Below are 20,551 nucleotides of genomic sequence, written 5' to 3'. Positions count from 1 at the left end.
AAAAATCTCTGATTATTTTTAGTATATAAAACAGTGACTAACCCCTTCCCTCCCCTCCCCCCAAAAGAAAAGTCTTAATATTCTCTTCTGCCATCCCCACCACCCACACCAAGAAAAAGCCGTTAACTTGGTTATTTTGTGCTTTACTCTGTTTTTCGGTCTTCAAACCTGCCCCCAGCACAAACACACACCAATACAGAACCGTCATCATTTGTGTGTCCACAAGCCAACATTTAGTTGAGCTTCAGTTTCTGCAGTTTTTGGTGTGTGTGTGTGTATGTGTGTGTCTGTCTGTCCATCCGTCTATCTGTCTGTGGCAGGGTGTGGGTAGATGATCCACAAGTATCTTTTCTTCCAAATCTAAAACTATCTGATAATGCTGAATATGCTTCCCCGACCCCAAATCAAGATTCTAATGTGAGTTTTCAGCCCTACTCTTCTGGTCTCCTCTTTGAGACCCTAAGGCTGACATTCCCAAATATTGCCACTGGAAAACCAGAATCTAGCTGCAAAGTCATGGATCGTCTCACTTCACCTCCTAAGCATTTCCAAGCTGCGGGAAGAGTCTGGCACTTAGAGTTGAATGGAGCCAATTTACCCCAGCTCCACTCAGCAAAATTGCTTTTATAATGTGGTTTGAGACAAGCCTTTGTTTTTGAGATTCTTTTTTTGCCAACAACACACACATCAATCATCAGCCTTTTAAGCACAACCTCTTCAGAGAACTGAGGTTCTTATGAACTTAACCGAAAAGGACAACTTGTTTGATTGTCTGTCTTTGTGGCTACAGCAACATGCTCTGGTTTCCTCGGGAATGGGCAGTGTTCGGAGCCGGGATGCCTGGATGAAGCTGATAATCAACTCAGTGGTTGAAGGAACAAGTGTTTTATGGGTTTGAGAAGCAAACGTTAATATTAGTCTCTGATATACCAGTCTCATCCTTTATGGACTGTTATTCATTGTGATCTCTTAGAATTGTATTGGATACAATAAACCAAAGCCCTGAGAGCACTAACTTTTTTTCCTTCATTACCCTCTTCATTCTATGGGGTTTTTCTCTCTCTCTCTTTTTTTTTTTAATGTTCCTATAAGACTGTGTGTGTCTGCACAGGTTGTGGATTGCAGTATGAAGAACGCCACTGCAGCTGGCAGACCTGGCTGCAGGTGTCTGTAGGCAGAAAGGCCTTCTTCAGTGGGGCCCTAGGGAGGCGCTCCCATAGGAAAAGCAATGGATGCATCTGGAAATGTGTCCAACCCACAACTGCTGTTCTCCCAGAGGTAGATTTGAGCCTAGAAGTTCATAGGCCAGTGTGAACCTGGTACCTAGGGGCCTCTTGTCCACAGAGGTCCACTTATCAACTACTCATTAGATTATTGCTTAGGGGAATCCTGTGGATTCTTTTCTTCCAGAAACTACACGTTTTCCTGTTCCAAGAAGTACTTGTGATCACTCGGGCTGTCACCCACAACGAGCAGCTCTGCTACCAGTTGTACCGGCAGCCCATCCCCGTGAAGGACCTCCTGCTGGAAGACCTGCAGGACGGAGAAGTGAGGCTGGGTGGCTCCCTGCGTGGGGCATTCAGCAACAATGAGAGAAGTATGGATGGCTGTCTGTTTTGACCTGTTGAACGTCTTTGGTCGTGGTGGTTTGGAGGGAATGGCTTCCTGGTGAAAAGAGAAGAGCTATGGCCTTGAAGTCAAACTGCATTCCAGTTTTCTTTCATCACTTACTGGTTGTGTAACCTTACTCAACCTCTGTGGGCCTTAGTTTCCCATCTGCAAAGTGGGGATGCATGCATACCTACTTCATAGGATTGTTATAAGGATTAAGTAAGACACTACAAGTTGACTTGTCTGCATATAACTGGTGCCCCTTAAGCTCCCTTACTCTGACTCCATCCACTGGATAAAAGCATTCTTAAGACCAGACGGTCCCTATGTGATTACAGTTGTATAACGGTGGGTTTTTGTAGTTAAGCTGGCAGACTTGTCTCTAAAGAGACATAACTATGATCACCTGGGCTGAGAGTTTATCTGTAATTACTCTAATGGGCTTCTCTAGCTTGAGACTTAATAAACAAGGGAATTAACCAAAAGAAGCTTAGATAGCAGCGTCTATCTAGTGCCTTCTATGTGTCAAGCACTGTGCCAGGCACTGATACACACTGGGGAACCAAACAATTCAATTCCTTGGAAGCCCTGTGGAACTTATATTGTGATGGAGGAGGTAGAGGTTATTTGAGAAACAAATAAATAATCCAGGTACCTTAAGAAAACTAAAACCCAGTAAGGGAATAGAAAGGGATAGCAATAGGAGGTATGTTTTAAGATGAAATGGTCAGGGAGGTCTTCTTTGAGCAAGTAACATTTGAGCCTCTTAGGTTAACATTGGCATCATACTGTCAAAGTAATTCATATATACTGCCTCTTACCTACTCACCAGTCCCTCCGCCCTAGTGGTAGTACTAGTAGCAGTAGTAGTACTTATATTTCTCAAGTACTGACTGTGTGCCAGGCATTGTATAAGCACTTACATGTATTATTATATTTATCCCTCATAATAACCATCTAAGGTAGAGTCTCTTTGTTTTCCCCATTTTACAAATAAAGAAACTGAGACGTAGGGGAGTTAAGGCATTTGCGCCATAGCAAAGACTGGAGCCTGAATTTATCTGAAGCCAGTATGTTGGCTACAGGGATCGTGCACGGGGACTGACTGAGCGCAGACACTTCTGTGAACCACATGCATGTGGCACACGGGGCCCATTAAATGACAGTTAATGTTGTTATTAAACTAAATCAAATGTCTTCCATATTGTGCACTACCATTTTTTAAATGCACATAGCTCCAGGAATTCCCTGGCGGTCCAGTGGTTAGGACTCCACACTTTCACTGCCGAGGGCCTGGGTTCAATATCTGGTCAGGGAATTAAGATCCCATAAGCCACGTGGCACAGCCAAAAGAATATAAATAAATAAAAATTAAAAAAAATAAATGCACAGAGCTCCCGTTGCAATTATTATTAAAATGTCATTTCATTTTAAAATGAAACCAAACTTATAAGAGTCTTTACATATCTTCTCAATCATCAGATACTAAATATACAAGTACTATCATGTGGAGGGTCTTGGGCCTGTTTGATGTTACAAAGAGCTTCTTATACTTGAAAAAGCTCTAGCTTGGGGCAGTTGTTGAAATTACAGATTCCCAGGCCCACCTCAGACCCACTGAATCTGAATCTCTAAGGGTAGGACCCCGAGATCTGTATTTTTAACATGCTCTTGGGAGATTTTGATATGCAGCCAGGTTTGGTACCCAGTACTCTGGGATCCCCTGAAACACAAGACATAGTTGTTCCGTACTGATTTGCTAGCTTCTGAGAGCAACTGAGTGCCAGACCTGTGTCAACACCTGTTGATTGATGGAGGCTGCAGGGTGGAGCTGAGCCATGTCCTGGATCAGCAGGGCACATTTAGTAATCAATTAGTGATCTCTGCCATGGGTACTGGCGGTTAGTGTCATCACATGTGTTATCTTTGGCCTGAGGAAATACCTGTCCATTGACCTTTTTTTTCATGTGTTTTTCATTTCTAGTTAAAAACTTCTTCAGAGTAAGTTTCAAAAATGGATCCCAAAGTCAGACCCACTCATTACAAGCCAATGACACCTTCAACAAACAGCAGTGGCTCAACTGTATTCGTCAAGCCAAAGAAACAGTTCTGTGTGCTGCGGGGCAGGCTGGGCTCCTTGACTCCGAGGGACCGTTCCTAGATCCCACCACCGGGAGCAGGGAGCCACAGGGAGAAACAAAACTTGAGCAGATGGACCAATCGGACAGTGAATCGGATTGTAGCATGGACACAAGTGAGGTCAGCCTTGACTGTGAGCGCATGGAACAGACAGACTCTTCCTGTGGGAACAGCAGGCATGTTGAAAGCAACGTCTGACAGAAGCGTGTACTTCCTGGAAGTAGCCCTGTGTCTTACCTGTACAGTATTTGCATTCCACACATGGAACGGTTTGGAGAAGCACTTTTTAATACTTTTGTGACAGTGTTGACCCACCCAGTCCTGTCTGTACTTTTTTGTCCCTAGTACTGTAACTGCCAATCTGTGTCAGCTGGAATCTGTGGCAACTGCTACCTTGTATTGTATTTCACAAGTGTCTGGATGGATGGAGAAGTACTTGAACAAGTTACTTTCACTTGTCCTGCTGGATTTTAAAAAACAGAAAGAAAACAATCTCTAAACTACTGTTTCATGTAGATTAAAGGGTCCTTCCATGTTTCTCTAGTGCTTTTCTAGCTCTTTGACAGGGTAGCTGAAGGCATGAAATTTAAAGGGCCTTGAAAACAGGGCATGAGGAAGTTACTTGTGTATCGTGATGGCATTTGAAGGAGAAACGGGAAAGATCAATGTTTCGAGTTAAATTGGTTCAATGTCATCCAACCAAAAAGCATGAAAACATCCCTGGGGATTCTGAAGGTTTAATTTTGCAAAGGAAGAAGCACTGTCTTGACCTTGCAATTTCATCCAGTACAAATTTGATGCAATAATCTATTAGGACATGAAATAAGAGTCTGACCTTAAAAGGATCAGCGCAAAAACCGCTGTCAGCTCTGAATCTTGAACTGAAATGTGCATTGCATCAGGAGGTCTCTGCCATAGATGCTGGCTGGCCTTAAAGAGCCATTTCTAGCCTAAAATAGCAGAATAGAACTCAAAGGGCCTGGGAAAACCTGGCAGGATAGCAAAAAGACCCATCTTCGCTTTGTTTCATCTGCTTAGGCCTACTCGTGTTTTAGAGCATGAATGAAAAGAGGAGGAAAAGGGACTGTGGCTCAGTCAGTGACTCTGTTTACAGAAACATGTGAGAAGAAGAATTTGGAAGAAGTGCTCCATTGTGACCTTATGTGGGAAGCATTAAAAGAGAAAAGTAAGGTCCAGTGTCCTTCTGGGAAAGACCAGAGCCTTGGGTTTCCCTGCCCCACTTTTGGGGCATCATTTGCCATCTCTGGCTCTGTGCTGGATCAGAATCATAATTACATTCTCCAGAGGCCGACTTAATTAACTCTATCATTAATTAGGATCAGTTATCCAAACTAATAAACCTCTTTGCCAGCCTTGATTTACAATGCAGGGTGAGTCGCAGACCTTTAAAAAAAGTTAATACACAGAAAATCTCCCTGCGAGTGTAAATATTAAAGATGACTTGTGCAAAATTGTACCCACACCAGCACTAGTAGTAATGATTCTAAATTATTGCCAAAAAAAGTTTTCTTTTTTTTTTTAAATCTGTGTCTTTCAAGTTTACACAAAGGAAAGCAGTAAATACTATGTTGTCATTTTATTATGTACGTCTATCATGTGCATTCAAAGAAGCTGTGTGACAAGATTTATCAATATAAAAACAAGCTATAGTACTTATTTTTCAAAAAAAAATGTCCATTTTACCCTGTAAAACATATTTCTGTATTTATAGATTTTAAACACAGTGAATCTTTTTTTCTATTACAAGTTTATTTAAAACAACTCAAGTTGTTATTGATTTAGCGACTGAATGAATCTGCTGCAGACAGAAGCAGAGAAAAGCCGAGAAAAGTTGTTTGATGGTGGGGAAAAGAATGAATCATTCTTTGCAGGAGCCATCGGCCACTTTGGCCAGCGTGTTGAGAAAAGAGGTCTGTCAAGGGCTGGCCTATGGGAAGAAAGTCAATGAATGTTTTCATGAAATGAATGTTTTTGTATAATGGCCTTAAACTTCTCTGGAAGCATTTCAAATAAATTACGTTAAAATGCCGTCTTCTTTGTATATAGTATTTGCCCTACAAACATCAAATTTCAGTGATCTTACTGGGAGGTTCTTTCCGAAATTTTTGCTTGTACCCAAATACACACATTAAGATAGGGTATGGGTTGATATAAATGCTACGATTTGATCTATCAAAGCTCTTGCAGAACTCATATTTCTAAGATCTGTTTTTTCAAGGATTCTCTATTCACTTTTTTTTCTTTTTTCTTTTTTTTTTAATTTTAATTTTATATTGGACTATAGTTGATTAACAATGTTGTATTAGTTTCCAGTGTACAGCAAAGTGACTTGGTTATACATATACATGTATCTATTCTTTTTCAAAGTCTTTTCCCATTTAGGTTATTACAGAATATTGAATGGAGTTCCCTGTGCTATACAGTAGGTGCTTGTTGGTTATCTATTTTAAATATAGCAGTGTGTATATGTCAATCCCAAACTCCCAATCTGTCCCTCCCCCCACCTCTTCCCCCCTGATAACCATAAGTTCGTTCTCTAAGTCTGTGAGTTTGCTTCTGTTTTGTAAACACATTCATTTGTATCATTTTTTTTAAGATTCTGCATATCATATGATATTTGTCTTTGTCTGACTTACTTCACTTAGTATGATAATTTCTAGGTCCATCCATGTTGCTGCAAATGGCATTATTTCATTCTTTTTAATGGCTGAGTAATATTCCATTGTATATATATGTACCACATCTTCTTTATCCATTTGTCTGTCAATGGACATTTAGGTTGCTTCCATGTCTTGGCTATTGTAAACAGCACTGTAATGAACGTTGGGATGCATGTATCCTTGCGAGCCGTGTTTTTCTCCAGATATATGCCCAGGAGTGGGATTGCTGGATCATATGGTAGTTCTATTTTTAGTTTCTTAAGGAACTAATACTGTTCTCCATAGAGGCTGTACCAATTTACATTCCCACCAACAGTGTAGGAGGGTTCACTTTTCTCCACACCCTCTCCAGCACTTACTGTTTGTAGATTTTTTGATGATAGCCATTCTGAGTGGTGTAAGGTGATACCTCATTGTAGTTTTGATTTGGATTTCTCTAATAATTAGTGATGTGGAGCATCTTTTCATGTGCCTATTGGCCATCTGTATGTCTTCTTTGGAGAAATGTCTATTTAGGTCTTCTGCCCGTATTTTGATTGAGTTGTTTGTTTTTTTGATATTGAGCTGCATAAGCTGTTTGTAAATTTTGGAGATTAATCTCTTGTCAGTCGCATCATTTGCAAATATTTTCTCCCATTCTGTAGGTTGTCTTTTTGTTTTGTTTATGTTTTCCTTTACTGCGCAAAAGCTTTTGAGTTTAATTAGGTCCCATTTGTTTATTTTTGTTTTTATTTCCATTACTCTAGGAGACAGATTGAAAAAGATACTGCTGCGATTTATGTCAAAGAGTGTTCTGCCTATGTTTTCCTCTAAGAGTTTTATAGTGTCCGGTCTTACATTTAGGTCTTTAATCCATTTTGAGTTTATTTTTGTATATCGTGTTAAAGAATGTTCTAATTTAATTTTTCTTACATGTAGCTGTCCAGTTTTCCCAGCACCACTTATTGAAGAGACTGTCTTTTCTCCATTGTCTAGTCTTGCCTCCTTTGTCGAAGATTTATTGACCATAGGTGTGTGAGTTTATTTCTGGGCTTTCTATCCTGTTCCATTGATCTATATTTCTGATTTTGTGCCAGTACCATACTGTTTTGATGACTGTAGCTTTGTAGTATAGTCTGAAGTCAGGGAGGCTGATTCCTCCAGCTCCGTTTTTCTTTCTCAAGATTGCTTTGACTTTACTCACTTATTCATTTATTCATTTTTAATAACTATATCTTGAATCTGTACTGTGTGTCAAGGGATGTCATAATTGTTATAGAAAAGAAATGTTGAATCTCACTGTTAGTATAGGTGATTGTTGATGACCTTGGAGCCAAATAATAGAAGGCAAATTTCACTTTGAAATTCCTCCTGGAATTTCAGTCCACTTTTTTTTTTTTTAATTAAGATGGCTAGTTTTCTTCCCCCAAAGAATAGTTTTAGATGAAAAGGCTCTACAGTTTTAAGTAGTTGGTAGCCAATTCTCAATAGCATGTTGGCCCAGTAAGGCTGGTAGTTAATCTTATCTTTATAATAAGTTGTCACCATTTTGTTTAACATACTGTTAATTTTCAGATTAGTCAAGATATTCACATAAATAAAAGTAAGTCCAAAATTTTTCCCAAATGAAAACTCACTCCTTCTCATTTTCTTACTCCTCCCTCCTTTTTATCCTCCTTGTCCTTCTCCAGTTCTACTTTGGATATTCTGTCCACTTTTTATTCCCTTGATTGTATTGACTTTGTTACTAGAGAGTGTCTCTACTAGTCTATTAGAAGATATTTGTACTGACATTTTGTGGGTTAGTACAAATGACTGAGGGCTAAATGGTTTTCTTGAGTCTATTTTCAAGATGTTATTTGACACACAACTAAAGGTAATCCTCACAGTCTAAATGAAAGTCATAAGCAAAGAAAAGAGCCAGACCTAGCAATTTTGTGCAAAATTAGAGTGTGGTTTCGGCTTCTGGGTAGTGGTCACCACCATCAACTGCTTTCCTTTCCATTCCTAGCACGGTCTACAGCAGCTGAGAATGCTACAGTCCTGTTTTAACAAAGTCCCTGTGGTTCCAGGAAACTGCAACCCACTGTGTTGGTGAACAAGCTGTTCAACTTTCCATTTACATTCTGTCCATGTCCACCTTTAACTAATTCTCTAGAAGCCTGAGGATTCCTTGGAGATTTAACAAAGAGAGCATCTGACCACACAATTTCACTTGGACATTTTCTCTCACCTGGCTCCCATCGGCATGTGGAAAAAGCCACTGATCATCATCTCTCATTGCTGTGGTTGATTCATTTATTTCATGCTATCTCATTTATTGACAGAATTCTGGAATTACAGTATTGGGAATTTGAATAGGATAACTCAACCCCAAACTCACCAGAGTCTGAAGATCATTAAGATTTAAAACCTTGCCCACATGAACACACAGTGAGAAAAGTCGACTGTATTCAATGTACCTAGAGGGTATTTATGCAAACAAGTTGGCAAAACAATCACTGCTCACTGCATCTTATTTCCTTCTTCCAGGTTGGTTTGCACTTCAGTCAGCTACATAGATCTACCCAGAGGAAGCAGTTCATCAGTTGACCTGGAGGATTAGCAAGGAATTAGAAATGGCACTCTGTATCTTTGAGAGCTGATCATCTAGTTCAGGAAACTGGACATGCATTCTAAATAACTTGTCCACTTACACATACATGTTCACACACAAACACACCTAAATATTAATGAACTGTGTTATCTCATGTGTAGAATTTTGAAACATGTCATCCTTGATGTTCTATTCATCCCATGTCTATGAAATGGGGATACTGTAAACCCTCAGGCCATTTAAAAAGTATGATGTTGTATGTGAAATCACTTTGAAAACTATTAAGAGCTAGCAGTTTTCATTTTTGCTATTTAATAATCACTTTTAAATTTGCACATGGTGTTATGAAATTTCTTGAAAGTATGGCCTTGGCTGGGATCTTTTTCACTCATTCTCTGCATATTTGGGGGGTAGGGTGGAGAGGGCTTCTCAATCCAGAGAATCCGGAATATTTTCTTGTATTTTTTCATTGGTATATTCCTTTCCACAATTTTCTGTTTTCTCTTTCAGGAACTTCAGAGAGAGTGATGTTGAACCTCCTGGATTTTGTCTCTTCCCTCCTGGATTGGTTTTCATATATTCTTATCTATTTATTCCTACTTTTTATTTCCTAATAGTTTGTTCTCTCTCATGGAAATTTCTTCACCTTTATCTTCTAACCCTTCTATTAATTGGGGGGAAAGGTTTTTATTGCTAAACTTTTTCTGTCATTGTTCCTTTTCTTAGAGCATCCCTGTTCTTTTTTTTTTTTTTTTTTGAATTTTATTTTATTTATTTTTTTATACAGCAGGTTCTCATTAGTTATCCATTTCCTTTTCTTATTTAATGAAGGCATTATCTTTGCTAAACTCAGGGTATCATAGTTTTGTTGCATTTTTCTTCTTGAATTGTTCATTTATCTGGGGATAATAGTAACTTATGGGATTGTATATTTTCGCTTACCTCTCCAAATTGCCTCTCTGTCCTGATCCATCGTTTTATGTGCCTGTGGTATGTATGTACTTCATCAATGAACTTTTGCTTGTAACTTCTGGTTTTATTTGACCAACGGAGAGTCCTTGCATGATATCAGAGAGAGGGAAAAGAGTGAGGTTGGAGTATTTATTCTCCTGGCTCTCTCCTCAAAGAATTGCCTTGGGCTGGCTACCTCTCTTGACATGAAGTCACAGTTCCTCTCAAGGAGTTCTCTCTGAGTTCCAGTAACCCTTCCATCCTAGGATGGTAACAGCCCCACTGTCACTAGCCCCAGGATATTGCCTTGCCTCTACACCCTGCCCACAACTTTGTATAAAGTCCCTTTTTAAAGCTTCTTTGAATTAACCTAATTTGAATATGCTGCTGAGCCTGCTGGGCCTCTGACAGATACCGGTACCTGACATGATAAACATTATACACATGTGCTCTCAGCATCATTGTCACAGGGATCATTCTACCACCTGCTTTCTATTTTCATATGTTGTGGTTCAAGGATAGAAAGATCTTTTGGAATTATGAAAGATGGATTTCCTGTTTCTTGTTGTGAGAGATAATTTTCTGAGAAGAGACATGAAAATATCTTTCAAGAGAAAGGCAAAATAAAGACTTTTCCAGGCATAAAAGAGCCTGAAACAGAAATCAACAAGTTCATTACCAGCAGATCTATACTGCGAAAACTGTTAAAGGACTTCTTTTGATAGAAAGAATGCAACACCAGATGGGTGTGTGGATCCACACAACAGAAGGGCACCTAATGCAACATGGGGACTTCCCTGGTGGCGCAGTGAGAATCCGCCTGCCAATGCAGGGGACACAGGTTCGATCCCTGGTCTGGGAAGATCCCGCATGCCGCGGAGCAACTAAGCCTGTACGCCACAACTACTGAGCCTGCACTCTAGAGCCCACGAGCAACAACTTCTGAGCCCATGTGCCACAACTACTGAAGCCCATGTGTCCTAGAGCCCGCGCGCCACAACTACTGAGCCCACACGCCACAACTACTGAGTGCACACACCGCAACTACTGAAGCCTTCGCACTCTAGGGCCCACGTGCCGCAACTACTGAGCCTGCGTGCTGCAACTACTGAAACCTGGGCTCCTAGAGTCCATGCTCTGCAACAAGAGAAGCCACCACAATGAGAAGCCCACACACCACAACAAAGAGTAGCCCCTGCCCTCCACAACTAAAGAAAGCCTGTGCGCAGCAACAAATACCCAATGCAGCCAAAAATTAAATAAATAAAATAAATAAATTTATGAAAGAATATAATTGCCCTAAAAATTAAAAAAGAAACAAAAAACAAAAAAAAACTAGTCATGATGGAGTAAGAAGGACTGGATTTACCCTTCCACCTGAAACAACCAAAAAATAAAAGGAAAGACAACATATGTGAAACTATGGTTTTGAACACATTGGACATCAGGCAATGAAGGACAGTGACCCTGAGAGAAGAGAATAAATGACTGAGCCCTGTGTTTGCTCCAGCTTACAGCCTTGAGAGGGTTGTCAGGCAGCAGGGCAGGGAGGGGAAACCCAGCCTAGTCCAGTGAAGTCCCTGAGTGGAAGAGATGTGGCTGAGAGTTCAGGGAGACCAAGGCAGCTACAGTTTAGAGGACAGAGGAGAGCACTGCATGGAGAGCAAACCTTGGAGGCCTGCAGAGAGGACCCCGCCCCCCCCCCGCCACCTGTCCAAGGTACTCAGCTGAATACTGATCAGTGCACACGTGAGAAACTACCCAAGGGCGGGGAGAACTATCCAAAAGGATTAGCAGGAGCTCACACAGTGCTGGGAATAGTTCCTGTTCCCACAAACCACACTAGTAGAATATCACATTTGGATAAAGTACTCAGAAGGGCCTGAAAAGTTGTGGGGAATAATTAGCCTGAGCATAAACACTACTTTGGTTCCACCTAACAAGTCTTTTTTTTTTTTTCCATTTATTTTGTTTATTTATTTTTGGCTGCATTGGGTCTTTGTTGCTGCGCACGGGCTTTCTCTAGTTGCTGCGGGTGGGGGCTCCTCTTCGTTGTGGTGCGTGGGCTTCTCATCGCAGTGGCTTCTCTTGTTGCGGAGCATGGGCTCTAGGCTCGTGGGCTTCAGTAGTTGTGGCACGCAGGCTCAGTAATTGTGGCTCACGGGCTTAGTTGCTCCACGGCATGTGGCATCTTCCCGGACCAGGGCTCAAACCCTTGTCCCCTGCATTGGCAGACGGATTCTTAACCACTGTGCCACCAGGGAAGCCCCCACCTAACAAGTCTTAAAGACCAAAAAGGATCAAACTATTTCCAAGTAACTTAACTGCATCCCAGAACAAAGCACGAGCATATTTATAGGAATACAAAAATATCCAGCACCTAACAGGGTAAAATTCACAGTGCCTACCGTCCAGTCAAAGACTACAATGCATGCAAAGAAGCAGGACAATACAACTCATGAAGAGGAGAAAAATACAAGAACAATTGAAACCAACCCAGAACAGACACAAATGTTAGAATTAGCAGACAAGGGCATTAAAAGGTATTAAAACTGTTGGGAATTCCCTGGCAGTCTAGTGGTTAAGACTCTCTGCTTTCACTGCCAAGAGCACAGGTTCAATCCCTGGTTGGGGAACTGTGATCCCTCAAGGTGCCTGGTGCAGCCAAAAGAAAAGAAAAGAAAAGTTATTAGAACTGTATATTATAATGTTAAGTGGAGAAATGAAAGATACAGGAAAAAGAGCCCAAATCTAACTTCTAAAAATGAAAACTACCATGTGTGAGATGAAAGATACTCTGTGTGGGATTAACATCAGATTAGACAGTTCAGAAGAAAAGATTAGTGAACAAGACCTAGCAATATAAACTATTCAAAATAAAACACAGAGAAAAGAGAATTTTGAAAAGTGAGAAGAGCATAGGTGACCCATTGGACAACATTAAGTGCCATGATATGCAAGTAATTGGAGTCTCTAAAGGAATGGAGACGAGATTGGTTCAACATGGCGGAGTAGAAGGACGTGCTCTCACTCCCTCTTGTGAGAACACTAGAATCATAACTAACTGCTGAACAATAATTGACAGGAAGACACTGGAACTCACCGAAAAAGATACCCCACATCCAAAGACAAAGTAGAAGCCACAATGAGACTGTAGGAGGGGCACAATCACAATAAAATCAAATCCCATAACTGCTGGGTGGGTGACTCACAAACTGGAGAACACTTATACCACAGAAGTCCACCCACTAGAGTGAAGGTTCTTCACTGAGCCCCAGGTCAGGCTTCCCAACCTGGGGGTCCGGCAACGGGAGGATGAATTCCTAGAGAATCAGACTTTGAAGGCTAGCGGGATTTGACTGCAGGACTTCGACAGGACTGGGGGAAACAGAGACTCCACTCTTGGAGGGCACACACAAAGTAGTGTGTGCATCAGGACCCAGGGGAAGGAGCAGTGACCTCATGGGATACTGAACCAGACCTACCTGCTAGTATTGGAGGGTCTCCTGAACAGGCGGGGAGTGGCTGTGACTCACTGTGAGGACAAGGACACTGACAGCAGAAGTTCTGGGAAGTACTCCGTGGCGTGAGCCCACCCAGAGTCCACCATTAGCCCCACCAAAGAGCCCAGGTAGGCTCCAGTGTTGGGATGCCTCAGGCCAAACAACCAACAGGGAGGGAACCCAGCCCCACCCATCAGCAGACAAGTGGATTAAAGTTTTACTGAGCTCTGCCCACCAAAGCAACAGCCAGCACTGCCCACCACCAGGCCCTCCCATCAGGAAACTTGCACAAGCCTCTTAGATAGCCTCATCCACCAGAAGGCAGACAGCAGAAGCAAGAAAAACTACAATCCTGCAGCCTGTGGAACAAAAACCACATTCACAGAAAGATAGACAAAATGAAAAGGCAGAGGGCTATGTACCACATGACGGAACAAGAAAAAACCCCAGAAAAACAACTAAATGAAGTGGAGATAGGCAACCTTCCAGAAAAAGAATTCAAAGTGATAGTAAAGATGATCCAGGACCTCGGAAAAACAATGGAGGCAAAGATCAAGAAGATGCAAGAAATGTTTAACAAAGATCTAGAAGAATTAAAGAACAAACAAACAGAGATGAGCAGTACAATAACTGAAATGAAAACTACACTAGAAGGAATCAATAGCAGCATAACTGAGGCAGAAGAATGCATAAGTGACCTGGAAGACAGAATGCTGGAATTCACTGCTGCGGAACAGAATAAAGAAAAAAGAATGAAAAGAAATGAAGACAGCCTAAGAGACCTCTGGGACAACATTAAACTCAACAACATTCACATTATAGGGGTCCCAGAAGGAGAAGAGAGAGAGGAAAGACCCAAGAAAATATTTGAAGAGATTATAGTCGAAAACTTCCCTAACATGGGAAAGGAAATAGCCACCCAAGTCAGGAAGCGCAGAGAGTCCCATACAGTATAAACCCAAGGAGAAACACGCCAAGACACATAGTAATCAAATTGGCAAAAATAAAAGACAAAAATTATTTAAAGCAGCAAGGAAAAAACGACAACTAACATACAAGGGAACTCCCATAAGGTTAGCAGCTGATTTCTCAGCAGAAACTCTACAAGCCAGAAGAGAGTGGCATTATATACTTAAAGTGATGAAAGGGAAGAACCTACAACCAAGATTACTCTACCCAGCAAGGATCTCATTCAGATTTGATGGAGAAATCAAAAGCTTTACAGACAAGCAAAAGCTAAGAGAATTCAGCACCACCAAACCAGCTCTACAACAAATGCTAAAGGAACTTCTCTAAGTGGGAAACACAAGAGAAGAAAAGAACCTACAAAAACAAACCCAAAACAATTAAGAAAATGGTAATAGGAACATACATATAGATAATTACCTTAAATGTGAATGGATTAAATGCTCCAACCAAAAGACACAGGCTTGCTGAATGGATACAAAAACAAGACCCATATATATGCTGTCTATAAGAGACCCACTTCAGACCTAGGGACACATACAGACTGAAACTGAGGAGATGGAAAAAGATATTCCATGCAAATGGAAATCAAAAGAAAGCTGGAGTAGCAATTCTCATCTCAGATAAAATAGACTTTAAAATAAAGAATGTTACAAGAGACAAGGAAGGACACTACATAATGATCAAGGGATCAATCCCAGAAGAAGATATAACAATTATAAATATATATGCACCCAACATAGGAGCACCTCAATACATAAGGCAACTGCTAACAGCTCTAAAAGAGGAAATCGACAGTAACACAATAATAGTGGGGGACTTCAACACCTCACTTACACCAATGGACAGATCATCCAAACAGAAAATTAATACTGAAACACAAGCTTTAAATGACACAATAGACCAGATAGATTTAATTGATATTTATAGGACATTTCATCCAAAAACAGCAGATTACACTTTCTTCTCAAGTGCACACAAAACATTCTCCAGGATAGATCACATCTTGGGTCACAAATCGAGCCTCAGTAAATTTAAGAAAGTTGCAATCATATCAAGCATCTTTTCTGACCACAATGCTATGAGATTAGAAATCAATTACAGGGGAAAAAACGTAAAAAACACAAACACATGGAGGCCATACAATACGTTACTAAATAACCAAGAGATCACTGAAGAAATCAAAGAGGAAATCAAAAAATACCTAGAGACAAATGACAATGAAAACACGATGATCCAAAACCTATGGGATGCAGCAAAAGTAGTTATAAGAGGGAAGTTTATAGCTCTACAAGCCTACCTCAAGAAACAAGAAGAATCTCAAATAAACAATCTAACCTTACACCTAAAGGAACTAGAGAAAGAAGAACAAACAAAACCCAAAGTTAGCAGAAGGAAAGAAATCATAAAAATCAGAGCAGAAATAAATGAAATGGAAGCAAAGAAAACAATAGCAAAGATCAATAAAACTAAAAGCTGATTCTTTGAGAAGATAAACAAAATTGATAAACCATTAGCCAGACTCATCAAGAAAAAGAGGGAGAGGACTCAAATCAATAAAATTAGAAATGAAAAAGGAGAAGTTACAACAGACACCGCAGAAATACAAAGCATCCTAAGAGATTACTATAAGCAACTCTATGCCAATAAAATGGACAACCTGGAAGAAATGGACAAATTCTTAGAAAGGTATAATCTTCCAAGACTGAACCAGGAAGAAATAGAAAATATGAACAGACCAATCACAAGTAATGAAATTGAGACTGTGATTAAAAATCTTCCAACAAACAAAAGTCCAGGACCAGATGGCTTCACAGGTGAATTCTATCAAACATTTAGAGAAGAGCTAACACCCATCCTTCTCAAACTCTTCCAAAAAATTGCAGAGGAAGGAACACTCCCAAACTCATTCTATGAGGCCACCATCACCCTGATAGCAAAACCAGACAAAGATGTCACAAAGAAAGAAAACTACAGGGCAATATCACTGATGAAAATAGATGCAAAAATCCTCAACAAAATACTGGCAAACAGAATCCAACAACACATTAAAAGGATCATACACCATGATCAAGTGGGGTTTATCCCAGGAATGCAAGGATTCTTCAATATACGCGGATCAATCAATGCGATACACCATATTAACAAATTGAAGGAGAAAAACCATATGATCATCTCAATAGATGCAGAGAAAGCTTTCAACAAAATTCAACACCCATTTATGATAAAAACCCTCCAGAAAGTAGGCATAGAGGGAACTTTCCTCAACATAATAAAGGCCATATATGACAAACCCACAGCCAACATCGTCCTCAATGGTGAAAAACTGAAACCATTTCCACTAAGATCAGGAACAAGACAAGGTTGCCCACTCTCACCAGTATTATTCAACATAGTTTTGGAAGTTTTAGCCACAGCAATCAGAGAAGAAAAAGAAATAAAAGGAATCTGAATCGGAAAAGAAGAAGTAAAGCTGTCACTGTTTGCAGATGACATGATACTATACGTAGAGAATCCTAAAGATGCTACCAGAAAACTACTAGAGCTAATCAGTGAATTTGGTAAAGTAGCAGGATACCAAATTAATGCACAGAAATCTCTTGCATTCCTATACACCAATGATGAAAAATCTGAAAGTGATATTAAGAAAACACTCCCATTTACCATTGCAACAAAAAGAATAAAATATCTAGGAATAAACCTACCTAAGGAGACAAAAGACCTGTATGCAGAAAACTATAAGACACTGATGAAAGAAATTAAAGATGATACAAATAGATGGAGAGATATACCATGTTCTTGGATTGGAAGAATCAACATTGTGAAAATGACTCTGCTACCCAAAGCAATCTACAGATTCAATGCAATCCCTATCAAACTACCACTGGCATTTTTCACAGGACTAGAACAAAAAATTTCACAATTTGTGTGGAAACACAAAAGACCCTGAATAGCCAAAGCAATCTTGAGAAAGAAAAATGGAGCTGGAGGAATCAGGCTCCCTGACTTCAGACTATACTACAAAGCTACAGTAATCAAGACAGTATGGTACTGGCACAAAAACAGAAATATAGATCAATGGAACAGGATAGAAAGCCCAGAGATAAACCTATGCACCTATGGTCAACTAATCTTTGACAAAGGGGGCAAGGATATACAATGGAGAAAAGACAGTCTCTTCAATAAGTGGTGCTGGGAAAACTGGACAGGTACATGTAAAAGAATGAAATTAGAACACTCCCTAACACCATACATAATAATAAACTCAAAATGGATTAGAGACCTAAATGTAAGACTGGACACTATAAAACTCTTAGAGGAAAACATAGGAAGAACACTCTTTGACATAAATCACAGCAAGATCTTTGTTGATCCACCTACTAGAGTAATGGAAATAAAAATAAAAATAAACAAATGGGACCTAATGAAACTTCAAAGCTTTTGCACAGCAAAGGAAACTACAAACAAGACGAAAAGACAACCCTCATAATGGGAGAAAATATTTGCAAACTAATCAACAGACAAAGGATTTATCTCCAAAATACATAAACAGCTCATGCAGCTCAATATTAAAAAAACAAACAACCCAAGCAAAAAATGGACGGAAGACCTAAATAGACATTTCTTCAAAGAAGACATACAGATGGCCAAGAAGCACATGGAAAGCTGCTCAACCTCACTAATTATTAGCGAAATGCAAATCAAAACTACAATGAGGTATCACCTCACACCAGTTAGAATGAACATCATCAGAAAATCTACAAACAACAAATGCTGGAGAGGTGGGCTTCCCTGGTGGCGCAGTGGTTGAGAATCTGCCTGCCAATGCAGGGGACACGGGTTTGAGCCCTGGTCTGGGAAGATCCCACATGCCGCAGAGCGACTAGGCCCGTGAGCCACAATTGCTGAGCCTCCGCGTCTGGAGCCTGTGCTCCGCAACAAGAGAGGCCGCGATAGTGAGAGGCCCGCGCACCGCGATGAAGAGTGGCCCCCACTTGCCGCAACTAGAGAAAGCCTTTGCACAGAAACGAAAACCCAACACAGCCATAAATAAATAAATAAATAAAAATTAAAAAAAAAATGCTGGAGAGGGTGTGGAGAAAAGGGAACCCCCTTGCACTGTTGGTGGGAATGTAAATTGATACGGCCACTATGGAGAACAGTATGGAGGTTCCTTAAAAAACTAAAACTAGAACTACCATATGACCCAGCAATCCCACTACTGGGCATATACCCAGAGAAAACCATAACTCAAAAAGACACATGCACCCCAATGTTCATTACAGCACTATTTACAATAGCCAGGTTATGGAAGCAACCTAAATGCCCATCAACAGAGGAATGGATAAAGAAGATGTGGTACATATATACAATGGAATATTACTCAGCCATAAAAAGGAACGAAATTGGGTCACTTGTAGTGATGTGGATGAATCTAGAGGCTATCATACAGAGTGAAGTAAGTCAAAAAGAGAAAAACAAATATCGTATATTAACGCATATATGTGGAACCTAGAAAAATGGTACAGATGAACTGGTATGCAGGGCAGAAATTGAGACACAGATGTAGAGAACAAACGTATGGACACCAAGGGGGGGAAGCGGCGGGGGGTGGTGCTGGTGGTGGGATGAATTGGGCGATTGGGATTGACATATATACATTGATGTGTATAAAATTGATGACTAATAAGGACCTGCTGTATAAAAAAATAAAATAAAATTCAAAAATTCAAAAAAAAAAAAAGGAATGGAGAGAGGAGACAGAAAATATATTTGAAGAAATAATTGCAAAAAATTATCCAAATGTGATGAAATTATAAACCCAGAGATCCAAGAGATTCAGTGGACTCCAAACACAAGAAACAATAAAACTACATGAAGGCATATCAATCAAATTGTTCAAAACTGGTAATAAAGTCTTAAAAGCCCAGCTGGAGGAAAAAGACATGTTACATACAAAGAAACACAGGTAAGGATGACAGAAGATTTCTCTCTGGAAACAAGACAAGCAGGAAGACAGCGATATCTTTAAAGTACTGAAAGAAAAATAACTGAGCCCAGAATTCTATACCCAGTGAAAATATCTTTCAAAAGCAAAGCAAAATAAATTATTTTCGAACAAAGAAAAGTTGAAACAATTCATTACCAGGAGACCAGAACTACAAGACATGTTAAAAGACGTCCTTGAGGCAGAAGGGAAATGATATCAATAGTTGACTTAACATTAAAAAAAAATCAGCCAATGGGGAATTCCGCAGTGGTCCAGTGGTTAAGACTCCACACTTCCACTGCAGGGGGCACAGGTTTGATCCCTGCTTGGGGAACTAGGATCCCACATGCCGCATGGTGCGGCCAAAAAAACCCCCAAAAAACAGCCCAGGTAATTCATCAAATTAAAAAGTGGGGAGGCACATGATCATCTCAATAGATGCAGAAAAAGCATTTGACAATATACATCCCTGATAAAAACTTTCAGCAAACTAGAAATACAAGGAAATGTTCTCAACCTGATAAAGGGTATCTATCACAAACTATGACTAACATCATAATGCTGAAAGATTGAATGCTTTCTCCCCTAAGATGAGAAACAAGGGAAGGATATTCATTCTCACAACTTCTATTCAACATTGTACTGAAGGTCCTAACCAGCACAATAAGGCAAGAAAAAGAAACAGAAGACATCTTGATGGGAAAGGAAGAAGTAAAACTGTCTTTATTTACAGATAACATGATCATCTATGTAGAAAATATGAAATATACAAAACTTATTAAATAAGTTCAACAAGGTTGCAAGATACAAGGTAAACATGCAAAAATTTATTGTTTCTATATGATAGCAATGAACAGGACATTGAAATTTAAAACAATACTGTTTATATTATCATAAAAATACTAAAAACAGATAAATCTGAGAAAAGATGTGCAAAACATGTACCCTGAAAATTATAAAACACTGTTGAAAAATTATTATTATTATTTTTTTGGCCACAGCACGCAGCTTGTGGGATCTTAGTTCCCCTACCAGGGACTGAACCAGGCCCTCAGCAGTGAGAGTGCAGAGTCTTAACCACTGGACCACCAGGGAATTCCCTTTTTTTTTGGAAAAATTTAAGAAACACCAAAAT

At 39.9% G+C, this 20,551-nt stretch overlaps 1 protein-coding gene across 9 annotated transcripts in view; it reads left to right on the top strand.

Moving 5' to 3' along the window:
* Window positions 1–5,800, top strand: part of ARHGEF3 (Rho guanine nucleotide exchange factor 3) — a 311,303-nt gene extending 305,503 nt beyond the window's left edge. For all 9 annotated transcript variants that reach the window (XM_061197022.1, XM_061197016.1, XM_061197015.1 and 6 more), the window contains 2 exons: window positions 1,411–1,597; window positions 3,596–5,800. In XM_061197022.1, coding sequence (XP_061053005.1) covers window positions 1,411–1,597; window positions 3,596–3,948 — 540 coding nt within the window. In that variant the 3' untranslated portion in view covers window positions 3,949–5,800. The remainder of the gene's footprint in view (window positions 1–1,410; window positions 1,598–3,595) is intronic.
* Window positions 5,801–20,551: the final 14,751 nt, after the last annotated feature.

This window comes from Eubalaena glacialis, chromosome 7 (genome assembly GCF_028564815.1).
Source record: "Eubalaena glacialis isolate mEubGla1 chromosome 7, mEubGla1.1.hap2.+ XY, whole genome shotgun sequence".
Lineage (NCBI taxonomy): Eukaryota > Metazoa > Chordata > Mammalia > Artiodactyla > Balaenidae > Eubalaena > Eubalaena glacialis.
Note: the sequence above shows the minus strand (reverse complement) of the source record. Positions and strands in the feature narration are given on the sequence as shown.